General features: G+C 43.4%; 1 protein-coding gene across 1 annotated transcript in view; it reads left to right on the top strand.

Annotated features, from left to right (window-relative positions):
* LOC108093063 overlaps positions 1 to 12983 on the top strand; it is a 58351-nt gene extending 45368 nt beyond the window's left edge. Inside the window, exons 5-9 of the mRNA XM_017192972.2 lie at positions 8663 to 8921; positions 9190 to 9434; positions 9505 to 9732; positions 9793 to 9944; positions 10395 to 12983. Of these exons, the coding sequence (XP_017048461.1) occupies positions 8663 to 8921; positions 9190 to 9434; positions 9505 to 9732; positions 9793 to 9944; positions 10395 to 12320 (2810 nt within the window). The 3' untranslated portion in view covers positions 12321 to 12983. The remainder of the gene's footprint in view (positions 1 to 8662; positions 8922 to 9189; positions 9435 to 9504; positions 9733 to 9792; positions 9945 to 10394) is intronic.
* The last annotated feature ends 125 nt before the right edge of the window (positions 12984 to 13108 follow it).

Here is a 13108-nt window from a genome sequence, read left to right as displayed (position 1 = left end):
GGGGGACTGCTGTCGGTTTATCTCTGTGAAATTCAATTGGGGAAATATCGCTGCGCAGACAAAGAGCCGCACTCTTATTGCACAGAATTGCAGACGGAGTGCAGCATATGGTGTGGTGTGGCCGGCAGAATCCGCTCCATGTTCGCTAATTAACAACTGCAATGGCGTAGAACCCATTAACTGTTAATTACCATAAACATGACATTTCCATTCGCCAACAAGGAGTCCAAACAATGTGCCACATTAGATACGCTCACCAAAGTCCTCTGCATCTGCATACAAAATAAAGGCTTTGTTGTAAAACAAATTTTTTTTAAGGTATGAAATAGTTATAAGCATGTAAAAGTATAAAAAACGGACTTTAATTACCAATAAAAATATTTTTAAAAAGGAACAAATTACAAAACAAAGGAACAAATTGGAAAAGTTGTAATACACGCCAATTTGAACATAAATTCCTGTCATATTCATAAACCGCACTTTTACTATTATTTATCGTACATGTTGTGTCCAAACATTGTCTGCCATTTTTACGGACAATGTTTTACAATTAGCCAGACTTTTAAAATGTTACAGCTTCAAACTAAAATAAAATTACAAACCAGCAGCCTGGGAATTGCCAATATGCATTAAATTCAAGCGTAGGCATAAATTATTGCCGCTTGTTTGGTTGCCACTCAATATATTTAAATGTTTAACAGAGTTTTTAACTGCACAATTTGGACACGAGTCAGCTTAAATATTTTAAAGACTTTTTTTAATTGAGTTTTAGAGAGCTTTCTTTCATTCATTTGTCATAGAAACTACTGGTTTTTAACCTGAAGAGGAAAAGATTTATAACTTGCCGTTGCAAACTGTTGCCAAACAATTGCAGAACGTTGATCAAATCGCCATTAAGCGAGACGAAGTGGGAAATAAAAGCAGCCATTGAAATGGCACTAACAATAACACTATAACAAATAATACCATTGCATGCAAAACAATCAATCAACGGCAATTTCTCGCTCAATTAGACAACAAACATGCCAAATAAATGCAAAAGAAACGAAGAAAAGCAAATTAAATTCAGTTTCGTGTTAAAGAGACTGCAGTTTCTGCAGTTTTTTTTTCTGGTGGGTGGGAAAACCGGGGAAGGGGAAAATCGGTGGAAAATCAGAGGAAAATGCCGTCGCTTGCCGCTTGGCAATTTGACAGCGGAATATCAGTGTGGAAGCGCCAGAGAAGCAAAATGGACAAAATAGACAAATGGCAAATGCAAAATAGCTGGAAAGCGAGAAAATTATGCAGTTCCCAGATGCTGGGAAAATTAAGGAGATATCGGCGGAGAGAAAAGAGGAGACGAGACGAGACGATAGAGAGCTGTCGGTAACTATGATGGCGAATAAAAAGTAAAGAGCCGCAAATCAATTTCATCACGATTTCTCGTCGCTGGATCTTGCTGAAAGTGAAATGTGGCCATGACAGTGGTGGAGCCACCTCATCCTCCTCCTCCTCCTCCTCATCCTCCTCCCCGGTTTCCCAAACTCATCGATGGCCGTCCGTCAGATAATTGTAACTTAATATTCGAGCCATTAACAAATCGCAAATCTGTAGAAATCAGCCAAGTCAACAGCAGGCATGTTGATGCCGCATACTGCGAAAATCGAGTGTCAGTTAAATGTTGCTAATGGCAACCACAGATGCAGATGCGGCATTAACATAAGATCTCAGATAATAGGGGGGAAAATGTTTACAAAACAATATGTTATATTATATTAGGAACCATTAATTATATAATAACCTTACTTCGATTTTTATAGATCTCAATTGCTGTTATAAAAAGAAATCTGATTCTGATTATTATAGAGAACAAAGCAATATCTTGATCTACAGATCTACAAGTGCTTTCCCGTTAAACATATTACCCGTATAAAAATTAATAGCTGGTTCTAAAACCTTTTTCTGGCTGTGCATTAATTTATAATTTCACCGTTAAGCTCTTGGCCAATTTCTTGAAAGGTTTGTTAACCTTTGTGTGTATGGGGAGAAATTCTCTAAAGCGTAACCAAGTTTGCCAAAAAAAAAGAAAATAGAAGAGAAGAGCGGGTGATACGATAGTCATTGTCATCGGGGAGTTGTCTTTGCAAGTTCATCATCATCATGGTCGCTTGAACACCGCCCCTTTGGAGGGAAAACCTCATCACCCCTTCGACGAGCATTACCCAAGCGATTATTGTAATTTTATTGTTCTCTTTCTTCCGAAGAGTGCTCTTTCCCCCGATTCTTCTGTCCACACTGATTACCACTTTACCCCGTTGAAACCCTTCGGTTAATGAGGTCAACCCATTTGATTTTAGCTCTTGGTTACGCTTCGCGGATTTTCCCCCCATTTGGCGGGAAAGTGTTCTGCGGAAAATCTTAGAGCTCCATTGTTTCTCCCTTGAACGCACCAAAAATGGCTGGCAATTTAGCCAAATGCGACACGATTCTTTCGCTGACATTATCCCATCATCTGAGGCTCCCAATTGGAGGTTGCACAACAGGCCACACAGGCCAAAAACGAAACTCTTGGCAGGCTCCCAGGTTCAGGTCCACTAACCCCAAACTCATTGACCTTTAACACACACACACACACACAACACACATACAACACACAACAGGAACGGCTAAAAGTGTCGCCAACAATTTTTTGTGTCTGGCTGGGCTTTAGTTTTGTTTCGTTACTTTGTTACTTTGTCTTGGCCAAATCGTGTTGCTCCTTATTTGCCAGGCTATAAAGCCGGTGGCCCAATGTCCGACTGTCTGGCATTTTGTTGGTGTTGTTGCTGTTTGTGTTGTTGGTGTTGCAACCACGTAAATGTCAATTTGCATTTCGTGAGGCGTTGCATAAACAGCAGCCTTGCGCTCCCCTCGTTCCTCTTGTTCCCCCACCAGCCTTGTTTTCAATTTGTTACTGATCTGAAATATTTTTATTAACAGACGGAAACAATTAGCGTCGCCTCAACGAACGCAACAAGCGCCGGCCAAAAAGCTAAACTCATAGCTCTCTTTCTACTTAGTTTTTCTCCTTTAATTTTTTTTTGGTCGCGATCTGTGGACAGGCGTATCTGTTTCCTTTTGCCAAACGACTGCGTGGCCTTTCCCCCTTTCGAGGCCCCCCAGAGCACCCGCCACCCCCAAGCGAAACGAGAAGAAAAACCAAAATGGGAAATTGAAAACGCGCAAAAAACGTTTCAGACACAAAATCGTGATTGCCTTCGTTTGGCCGCCAGACATTTTTTGTTTCTGCTCCCCGAAACTGTGCAGTGCTCCATATGTTGACGAAAGGGGTGGCGGTGGAGTGGAGTGGGGGTGGTGGGTGGTGGGTCAACGTTGGGGCGGCTCTAGGGGGCTACTTATGTAAAGCTGCATTCCAGAAAGAGCTGTTAAAATTGGACCAAGGAGTAAGTCAGTAGTTAAAAGGGAATCAGAGGAAATCTAAGTTCTGTAATAAATCAAAGTTCTGCTTGATTGACAACTAAAACAAACAAAAAATTAAATAAAAACTAATAAAGGATGCATAGCTGCGTTGTTAAATAATTTTCTTTGATTATCTAATTATACCCTAGAATTGATTTTATACGATAACCTGTAAGAAAGGATCTCAACATCAAACTTTGGATGAAATTAAAATTTTCTTTTTGCATTTAACCTAAACTGGATTTAAATTTTTTGGCTTGATTTATAGCAACTCTATAATCGTGTACTTTTTAACAAGCGAAGCGAACCTTAATAACTATTGCTTTAAACTTACGATGCATAATAAAAGTCGACTGCTTCCCGCAATGAAAAACAACAGTGACTAATATCTGGCTGACGACTTTCCTAATTGTAAAATCTCAATAAAATACTCTCACTGATTTAGTGATTTTTAACGTGGCTCGCCACTCCATTACCATTCCCATTTCCCCTCGAAAGACGCGAAAGCTCGAGCTGATTGATTAATTGCCAAGCGAAAACGAAAGACACAGTCTCTGTCGCAGATGACAAACTCCTGCCTGCAGCGCGAAAATCTTTTTCTTTCGGGGCTTCATCTGCATTTTTTTCGAGCTCGGGCCAAGAAAAGCCAAGAAACCGAACCGAAGTAAAACGAGACTTGCAAATGATAATAAATATGAAAAAGACGTGAAAACGATTGCCGCGATTTTCCCACCAACGCTTTATAGATGGTGTCTCAAAGGCAACCTGCCGTCCCTGCCGCACCGCCCCGCCCCGCCCCCTTGTTTTTCCACCCCTCACCCTCTCTCTCTTCCCCAAATTTTCCCCACCTTTTTCGCCTCCTGGAGCCGCCTCCTTTTTGTCCGCAGCTTCATCCGTCTTAAGTAGAGTGAAAGTGTTGCGTTTTGGTCTCAAACTGTGCCTGCAATCGCAATTGTTGTTGTTTAGGCTGTTGCTTATGTTATTGTTGCTTTATTTTTTAGTTGGTTTTTAAGTTGCTTGCTCTTTATTTTTGTAAGCTTTTCGTTTTCGCTGCTATTTTAGCCGGCGGACACATATCCTTGTGTTCAATCAAACCAAAGCGCCGTCAACGAGACGGACTCTCAGTTTGTTTCGGTTTCTCGGATTTCGGATTTTGGATCCCGGATCGCTGCTTTGGCTTTCGGAGTCAAGTGTTTTGTAGCTTGAAGGTTGTTTTCCACACAGCCTCCCACTGAAGGCAGGCCCACCCCCTCAGTGGTGCAGCACCACCAGCACCACCCGCACCACCCCCTTGACCCCTCACCCCATGTGGCTCAGACATGCGGCAAACATTTTTAGCGCTTGTAGTTGCCATGAATTTTTATGCAAATGAAAAATGTTTCTTGCGATTTCCATTTTTTTTCTTTTTGTTTTTCTCTTCAGCTGCTTTGTGTTTTTTTTTTTTTTTTTTTTTTTTTGTGGCCATTACTGTGATGCAATTGCCGCGAGTAACAATAATCTTGATGTATGATTTTTTTCTTTCTTCGTCGCTGTCTCCTATTATTAGAAAAAGAAAAAACGTTAAAAAATAAAGAGGAAATCTTATGCGCCTATCGTGTTGTTGGCACATTTTCGCTTAGCTATTTTTTTTTTTTTTTTTTTTCGTTGGGGGGAGGAGGGATTTTCTGTTTGATCTCATAACCGCCAGCGATGGCACGGCAGCATCATAAACTTTTAACGCTGTCCATTTCGAAATAATCAATAATTTTTGGCTATCGATGGCAATTTATTACTATTTTTCCCCCCATCGACCAGCGTTTTGTTTTCGTTTTTTGTTTTTCTGGCCGGCGGGCAGCAGCGACTGAAAAAGAGAGGAGCAAATAAATTAACACTTCCTTAAACGATAAACACCGAAATCCCCAGCGATATTCACTCGACGGCCGCGGAGAAATGCATTTCGAAATCAAAATGAAATGCCAATTGATAATTCCAGTGTCGCTGGTTTTTCTCTTAGTTTTCCTTCTTTTTTTTTTTTGGTTTTTTTGATTTGCGGGGGCGTCACGAGTTTGCCTTTCGATTCGTTTATTAATTTTAATTGCAACGGGGTGGCAACGCCCGACGGCTAAAATCCAGCCCACGGATAAGCCGAACAAATTGCGAACAACACTCCTCCGATGGGGGAGGATATATATGGCCATATGCATATATCCACTGCTGCATCCACAACGAAAGTGGGTTGCGCGTGCTCGAGGGGCAGTTGCATTTTCTGGGGAGACAAGATTGCCACAGAGCCTTGATCTTGGCCAGGTTTGAATGTAGGCAGCGTGTAGTGTTGCTTTATTAATATGCAACATCTTTCATGTAGCCAACTGGTAAGCTCCAACTCCAGCTAGAAAAAAACTGGTGGAAATTTGAATAATATATTTGAAAGTCCTAACTGCATTTATTATTTAAATATATAAGATCGGTTTGTGTTGCTAAAAACATTTTGACAAACAAAACATATGCGAGTCATTAACTCGTACAACTAATAAAATGTCAAGTAAAATCAGATAGAAAGATACACCTTTATAATTAAGTACAGCAATTGTTAAGTTACAAGTATTTTTAATTTACTTCATTAGTAATAAACTGCATTTAAGATTCACATTTAACTGGTGTAAATAATCGCCAAAGCTTTTAAAGAATACAATCTCAATTTAATGTCCGACATAAATGTGTCTAATTCATTTATTTCACTTTGATTTTGTTTACAACAGTATCAATTTCAATTCGTCACACATTTCCTTACCCACATTTTTATTGGTTTGACTTTCCCATTTATTGTTGGTTGGCCGTATTGAATTTGGCTTTAAAGCCCTGACCTTCCCATTCAGCCTTCGAATATGTAACTGCACCCAGTGCCAAATGGCATTTCGAACTCTGGCCCTCTGGCCACCAACAAAAAAAACAGACTATTGGATGACTCGAGGCATCTGGTGGCCGCAAGAGTTTCCATATATATACGAGTATTATTTGTGTTTGCCCAGCCATCTTTCATATTTGTTTATCTAGCCCCAATTTGGCTACTGCACTGGCAAATTTATGATCAGGGCGTTGCTGCCAAACATCGCCGAATGGCAAATTGCGGAGTGGCGAAATCGAATGGGAAATGTATAATAAAGAGGCGAGTGTGCCAGATGATAAGGCCAGGCAAATAAATCGCCGAGCCGAGCTAAACCCGCGGCTAAGATACCCGCCGCTCGGTGGCAAAGGGAGTGCATCCAACTGGCAGACAACAAATGTTTCCAGCCCGACGGGATGGAGATTGAGTGCAGCTCCAAGTGACGCCACACAAATGCGGCCCAAAGATTAATCGCTTAGCAAATTCGCGATGTGAAAGTGCGAGAGAGAGGGAAAGGCGGATTTCTGGCGACTGTTTTTTTTTTTCCCCCTTCCCCCCAAAAAAGCAGGCAGCAAGCTGCCAACTGCAAACTCAAAATTGCAAGCTGCTAACTCAAAACAACCAACTGCATGCTGCGTTGGATATTGCCGCTAATTGTCCTTGACGACGGAGCATCCCACATGGCATTTTGTCTTTAGCTGCTGCCGCAAATTGCTGCCGGGTATTGCTACACGGACAAAAATCTTTTCGGCAAATCATTAAAAACTAGGAAAAAACCTGATATGAACAGGGGTCAAAAATTCGACCACCGCGAAATGGAAAACTTTGAATGCAGATCGTTAAAGAGTCCCAAGACAAATTTTTTGAGGTTTACCACTTTGTAATCGGATGAAAATGGTTGGATCCTAGAAGTGCTGATTTGGCAATTCAGGATAAACTAGGAAAAATCTGACATAAGCAGGGGTCAAATATTGAACCATCACCGATTTGAAAAATTTTAACGCGGTTCGTTCAGGAATTCCATAATAAATGTTTTAGGATACGCCACTTTGGAATCGGATAAAAATGGTTCGATTTATGGGAAATGGAAGTGCTGTATTGGGTCACATTTGGAAAACCATTCGAACACAATATTTTTTAAAAATTATTCAGAAAATGCAATATTGGGTCATAAGCCATCAATACCTAAAAAAAATCTGGCATAAGCGGAGGTAAAAAATCCCTATTTAATTTAATGCTGGTGACATTTTGGACTGTGTACTTTATAGCAGCTGACTGCAACGGAAAGTGAAAACTTGAAAAATTGATTATGCAACTGCCGCAAGGACGTTTGCGGCCGAGAGGCTTGCCTGCGCGCCTGAATCTCTTGGCCCGGCCAAAACGGAGGTCGTCACACACTTGGTCTGATTTTGCAGTCATCGCACCTCCATCGCTTCCCCTCGCTGTCTTATGTCATTGTCTCCATCTCCCTCTCCTTCTCCATCTCCGTCTCCCTCTCCCTCTATTTATTATTGCAATTTTGAGGCATGCCACTAGACACTTGCCTCGGGGGCGTTGCTTGTCGTTGGTTGTTTGCCACTTTTTTAGAGGTTAAGTTGCAAGTAGGAAGCGTTCGTGGAGGCGCATTTAATTTGCGGGCACGATGCGGCACCATCAGGTAAAAATAATAAAAACGACAGCAAGGTGTGCAGAGCTCTTCTCTTTGTTTTGTTTTTTGATTTTTATGCCTGATGGGAGCGCGTTTTAATTAAGTATACGCCGCGTGAACGCTTCCATATACCATATACGGCGATGCTGGCAGATGATTTTGTAATTACAGGGAGAAAAATGTTGTCGGCAGTGGTCGTCGTTAATTTCGGGATTTTAAAAACACGGATATAAACAAATAATATTATAATCCCATGGAGGATGTTAGCCCATTATTGGAAATTAATGTTCATAAAAATTATAAATAAGAATGGCATATTAGTAATTTTCATGGGATTTTAAAGCGAATTTCACTCTGTTTCAATCCAATCGATAGTCATCTCATGCATATTGCAATAGACTCCTCATGACCTCGCTGCCACAGAGAGGTCAAACTAAAAGCCAAACTCAATTCAGGCGGTTTAATTACCCCGTCACTCGAACGTGGCCAAAATGCCAAGCGAGCCAAGGCGAGTCTCCCAGGTGGCCACCCAAAATAAAATGGCATCGGAAAGCGCGGCGAGTTCGTTGGAAAAAATGCGAGCAAGTTTAGGTGACCAAATGGGGCTGGTGGTCTGTCCAGTGATTAGCCATATAAGCTAGCAAGTTGCACATGTCGCCGTGTTTTTTTTTTTTTTTGACCACAACAACACCTCTCCCCTTGACATTTTCCAGGTGACATTGACGATTGCATTGTGACGCCGACGGTTCAGGGACAGTTCACGCCGCTGCCAGAGGCGCTCTGCGATGTGATCATGGACCTCACCGCCGAGGGTCAGTCGGCCACCATCGAGCATGTGCGCGGCAAGCTGGGCGCCCGCTTTCCCCACATGACCACGCCCGCCACCGAGGTCATCTACGACTCCCTGGCCCAGCTGATGCAGGAGCAGAAGATCTACCAGACCTCCAAGGGGTACTTCATCTTCACGCCAGAGTGAGTACAAGTTTTAAAAGGATTATACGATTATACAGAATGTATATTCAAACCATTACTGTGGTAATAATAACAATTTTTATAAGCATAAAATTTATTTAAACATTTAAATTCTAAATTTAGAACCATTACTAATTCCTCATCATCATTATTTTGAAAAGGATTTTAGGATATCTTACAACATATCATATATTTTTTATATATTAATATATTATTTATTTATTTTTATTTATTTATTTTTATTTTTATTTATTTGCATCTTCTCCAGACGCCGACGAAGTCGATCGAGGCCGCGCAGCAACCACCACCAGCTGAATGGGAGCCTGGCCTACGGCCACTTGGCGGAGGAGGAGCAGCAGCACGGGGACGATGTGGTTCCGCAGGAGGCTCGCACCATGCTGATGTCCAATTCCGAGGCGTTGCACTCGCTCTACGGCGAGATATCGACGGAGCGGGACGGCGACCTCACCCACCAGTGCATCCAAACGAATCTGGCGGATGTGATCTGCGGCGGTGAGTAGACAATTCATCAGTGAAGTAATTAATCAATGTAATCTGCAATCGATTGGTGAATAACTCACAGGCAATCCCAATGACAAGATCATCTATCCAAGGGCGGCGAAGCGACGCAGTGCCTCGTTTCCGACGCCGCGCAGCTTGGAACGGCGGCACAGTTTGCGGCTCTTTGGCTCGTCGAAGCGCCTGCAACGCTGCGCATCCACGCGAAGTCTGTCCAAGACCTACGCCCAAACGCTCAACACCACGGACAGCAGCAGCTCGGAATACCAAAGCACAGATTCGTCATCACCCAGTAAGATTATTTCATCTATTATATATAATATCTACTTAGCCTGGTTATTAATTGCTTTAGAAAAAGGATCTTTGCTCTCACGCCTTTTCCGACGCAGCGGTCGAGCCAAGCAGCGACAGATTGAGACCTATTCGGCCCAGTTCCCGCCAGCCGAGTGGTTCAACACCAGAGCCGTTCACCTGCACAGCGTGGGCACCCAGACGGCCGAGCACGTAAGCAAATCAATTTGAAAACCCCACCCCATTTAAATAAAATACTGATATGAAGGTAATATCAATGGGTAATAAAGAAATCTATACCCAAACTAAGAAAAGCTTAGAATATGGCATGAAAATAAATCATATAAAGCCTATAAACCTTAATGGTAATTTTGAGCCAGATTAAAAAAAGTCTTTGAACTTTGTTATTTTGTATTAAAATATCGGATTGCTATCACAAGTTAATATAGCCAGTTTTCCATTGTTAATGATAACAATCTCAATTAAGAGATGAAGTAATCAGGGATTTCTTTTAACCAAAACCTTTTCTTTAAGTCCCTTAAACTGAGTTCTTAATATTTTAAGCTCCAGATTTATATTATATAAATATTGTACCTTTAAATAATTTGATTGCTGTCTTTAAATCCAAAATATTAATATAAATTAATGTTACTCCTTTCACAGGACATGCCGGTGGCCCACACGCTGTCCAACTCGACGTTCTACGACGGCTCGGAGCTGAGCCAGCGCTCCTCGACGCTGCCCCGTCGCCATCGACGCCACATGTCCAGCGAGTCGACGTTTCTGATTTCCTCCAGGGACTGCTCGCCGATCCGCCGCCGATCGCCGGTGTACTGCAGCAGTTCGCTACCTCGTTCCACGCAGTCAATTCCAGCAACCACGGCCAAGACGAATCACTCGTCGCGCTTGGTTCACGGCTCGGTGACGCCAACGCCGCCGAAAACAGCCCAGAAATCGGTGATCGGGAAGCACATCTTCGAGAGCTCGCCATCGCGATCCGCCACACTGAAAGCGACGGCGGCCAAGCGCCACACGGACGGACTGGTGATCAACAGCTGTCTGGACAACAAGGCCACGTACCGGAGCCTGCAGAGCAGCGGTCCCTCGAGCCTGGAGTCCTGCAAGACCTCGATGCTCGCCAGTGGCCCGTCGAGCATCGACAGCGGCAAGGTGTCCTTCAGCCAGAAGACCAGTGGCCACTCTAGTCTGGACTCGCAGTGCTCCACGAACACGGCGGTGATAGCACCCAATCCGAGCAGCAACAACGGCAGTGCTCGATCGATCCTCCTGCTGAACGGTTCTCCAAGGGGGACACCACGTCACCAGGCGATGCGGGCACGAGTTGCCGAGGCACAGGCGCAAAGGCAAAGGGCCAGCACACCCAGTCGCATCCTCGAGGAGATGGTCTATCCCGCGGGCAGCAGCAACGGTGTGCCCACCTCGAGCAGCAATAATTCCATCACTCTGCAGGTGACCACCTCGAATGGCAACCAGAGCATCCCCAGCACCAAGATCTTTGTGCAGAACTCACCCGTGAGGAGTGTTATTACCCTGGAAAATGGGAAAATGCTGGAGAACTCCAATGTGTTCATTATCAACAACGAGACGATGACGAACGAGAAGGGCGAGATCATCAAGAAGACGTTGTCCAAACAGACTTCCGCTGCTCCGGTGGCCACTTCCACGCCCGTCAAGCCGGAAACTTTTTCCGAGCAGCCGCTCAGCGAAACGGAGGCGAATTCCGAGACCTGCGACTCCATATCCTTCATCAGCGAGAGTTCTCCGGAAAACACGTGTGCCGCGGAGGTGGAAACCCCGATTTACGATGGGGGAAAGTACGCCAAGAACACGAACAACGATGCCACCATGAACAACAGCCGGAAACTGTGCCTCCAGTTGGCCAATGGGATTGCTTACAAAAATAATGTGCTAAAGAACGAGTCACAGCCAAATTCTCCCAGTGCAGATCCCCCATTAAAACTGGCGGCGCTGGCCAAGCAGGATTTTGAGATCGCCGGCTCGGTGGGCAATCTGCATTTTTACGAGAAGAACTCGAAGGATGTGGGTGCCTCGCAGAGCAACAACATGATGATGAACAGCAGTACCGACCTCAAGAATCTGTGCTACGAGTCCGTTTGCCAGTTGCAAAAGTGCTCGATGAACGGCGATGAACTGGCGCTGGCACATCTGCTCCACAAGTCCAGCAATCCACTGGGCAGTGAACCCAATTTGGCGTTGAAAGATCTGGCGAATGATAAGTCCATTGATAAGGAGGCCATCGACAGGCGGCTGAGCTTGACCAAGGAGTCTTTGGAGCAGGGAATGGGTAGCGTTCTGGCGAATGGCGGCGAGGAGCTGTACAACTTTCCCAGCCTGACCGACTTGTCCTTCAACTTTACATCGCTGGCGGCGAGGAAGATCCTGCAGGGTGTCAGTCTGAACAGCATCGATACCCTGGTGGAACTCAACATGGCAGCGGCGGCGGCGGCGGCAGCGGCGGCCAACAATGCGCAGGAAAAGCAGCAGAACAACCAGCCGGCGACAGCAGGACCAACTGCATCCGTTTGCACCGACTTTGGCATGGTCTAAACCAAACCTGCCTGGTCTACAAAGGCATCGCCTCCTACCCGACAGAGATCAGCACTGTGGGTTTCCCGGAGCCGCTTGGCCTCTTAGCTTAATCGAACGAGTAAAAATTGTAGGGTCTAGATAGGAGTTAACTCCGCATTTGGCAAACAAGCAAAAGCAAGCAATCTTGTGTAATTTATTACGATTTGATTTCCCATTCGATAGCAGCAATTTGTATGTATTTGTTTTAGGGTTTTTTCGTCGGAAGCAAACTTTTATTTACAGTGCCAAAATACTTTTAGATTAATTTTAATGCTTATTATTTGATATGCCAGTTCGTATTTTTTGCTTTCTACCACAGAGACACCGCCAAGCGGCTTCTGTTTAAGCAATTTAAGCAATCCGATTTATGTAAAAATCCACAAAAAAAAAAAAGATACTATGTGTTACCCTTACTTTTGTGTACATTATTCTAAGTAATTGTTTATACTAACAACGCCCAAATGCAATCCTATCTATACAGACGTGAGCCGTAAGAGAACAGAGATAAACTACGAACATAGAATTTAGCACATAAAAACAGAAATACAATAATTTTGTACAAGGCCTTAATTAGTAAAGTCAGCAATAATACAAAATAAGTTCAATCACTAATAAAAAGCAATAAAAACGATATAAACGAAATCCTAAAGTTCTTTATCCATTTTATACCTCCCATCAAAAAAGGAAATGCGATCGACTGATCATTGGTATTATTTCTTTTGATTTATTGAAATTTTTAAGTCTTTTGCTTTTTCATATACATATTG

Source organism: Drosophila ficusphila, unplaced genomic scaffold (genome assembly GCF_018152265.1).
Source record: "Drosophila ficusphila isolate 14025-0441.05 unplaced genomic scaffold, ASM1815226v1 contig_106, whole genome shotgun sequence".
Taxonomy (NCBI): domain Eukaryota; kingdom Metazoa; phylum Arthropoda; class Insecta; order Diptera; family Drosophilidae; genus Drosophila; species Drosophila ficusphila.
Note: the sequence above shows the minus strand (reverse complement) of the source record. Positions and strands in the feature narration are given on the sequence as shown.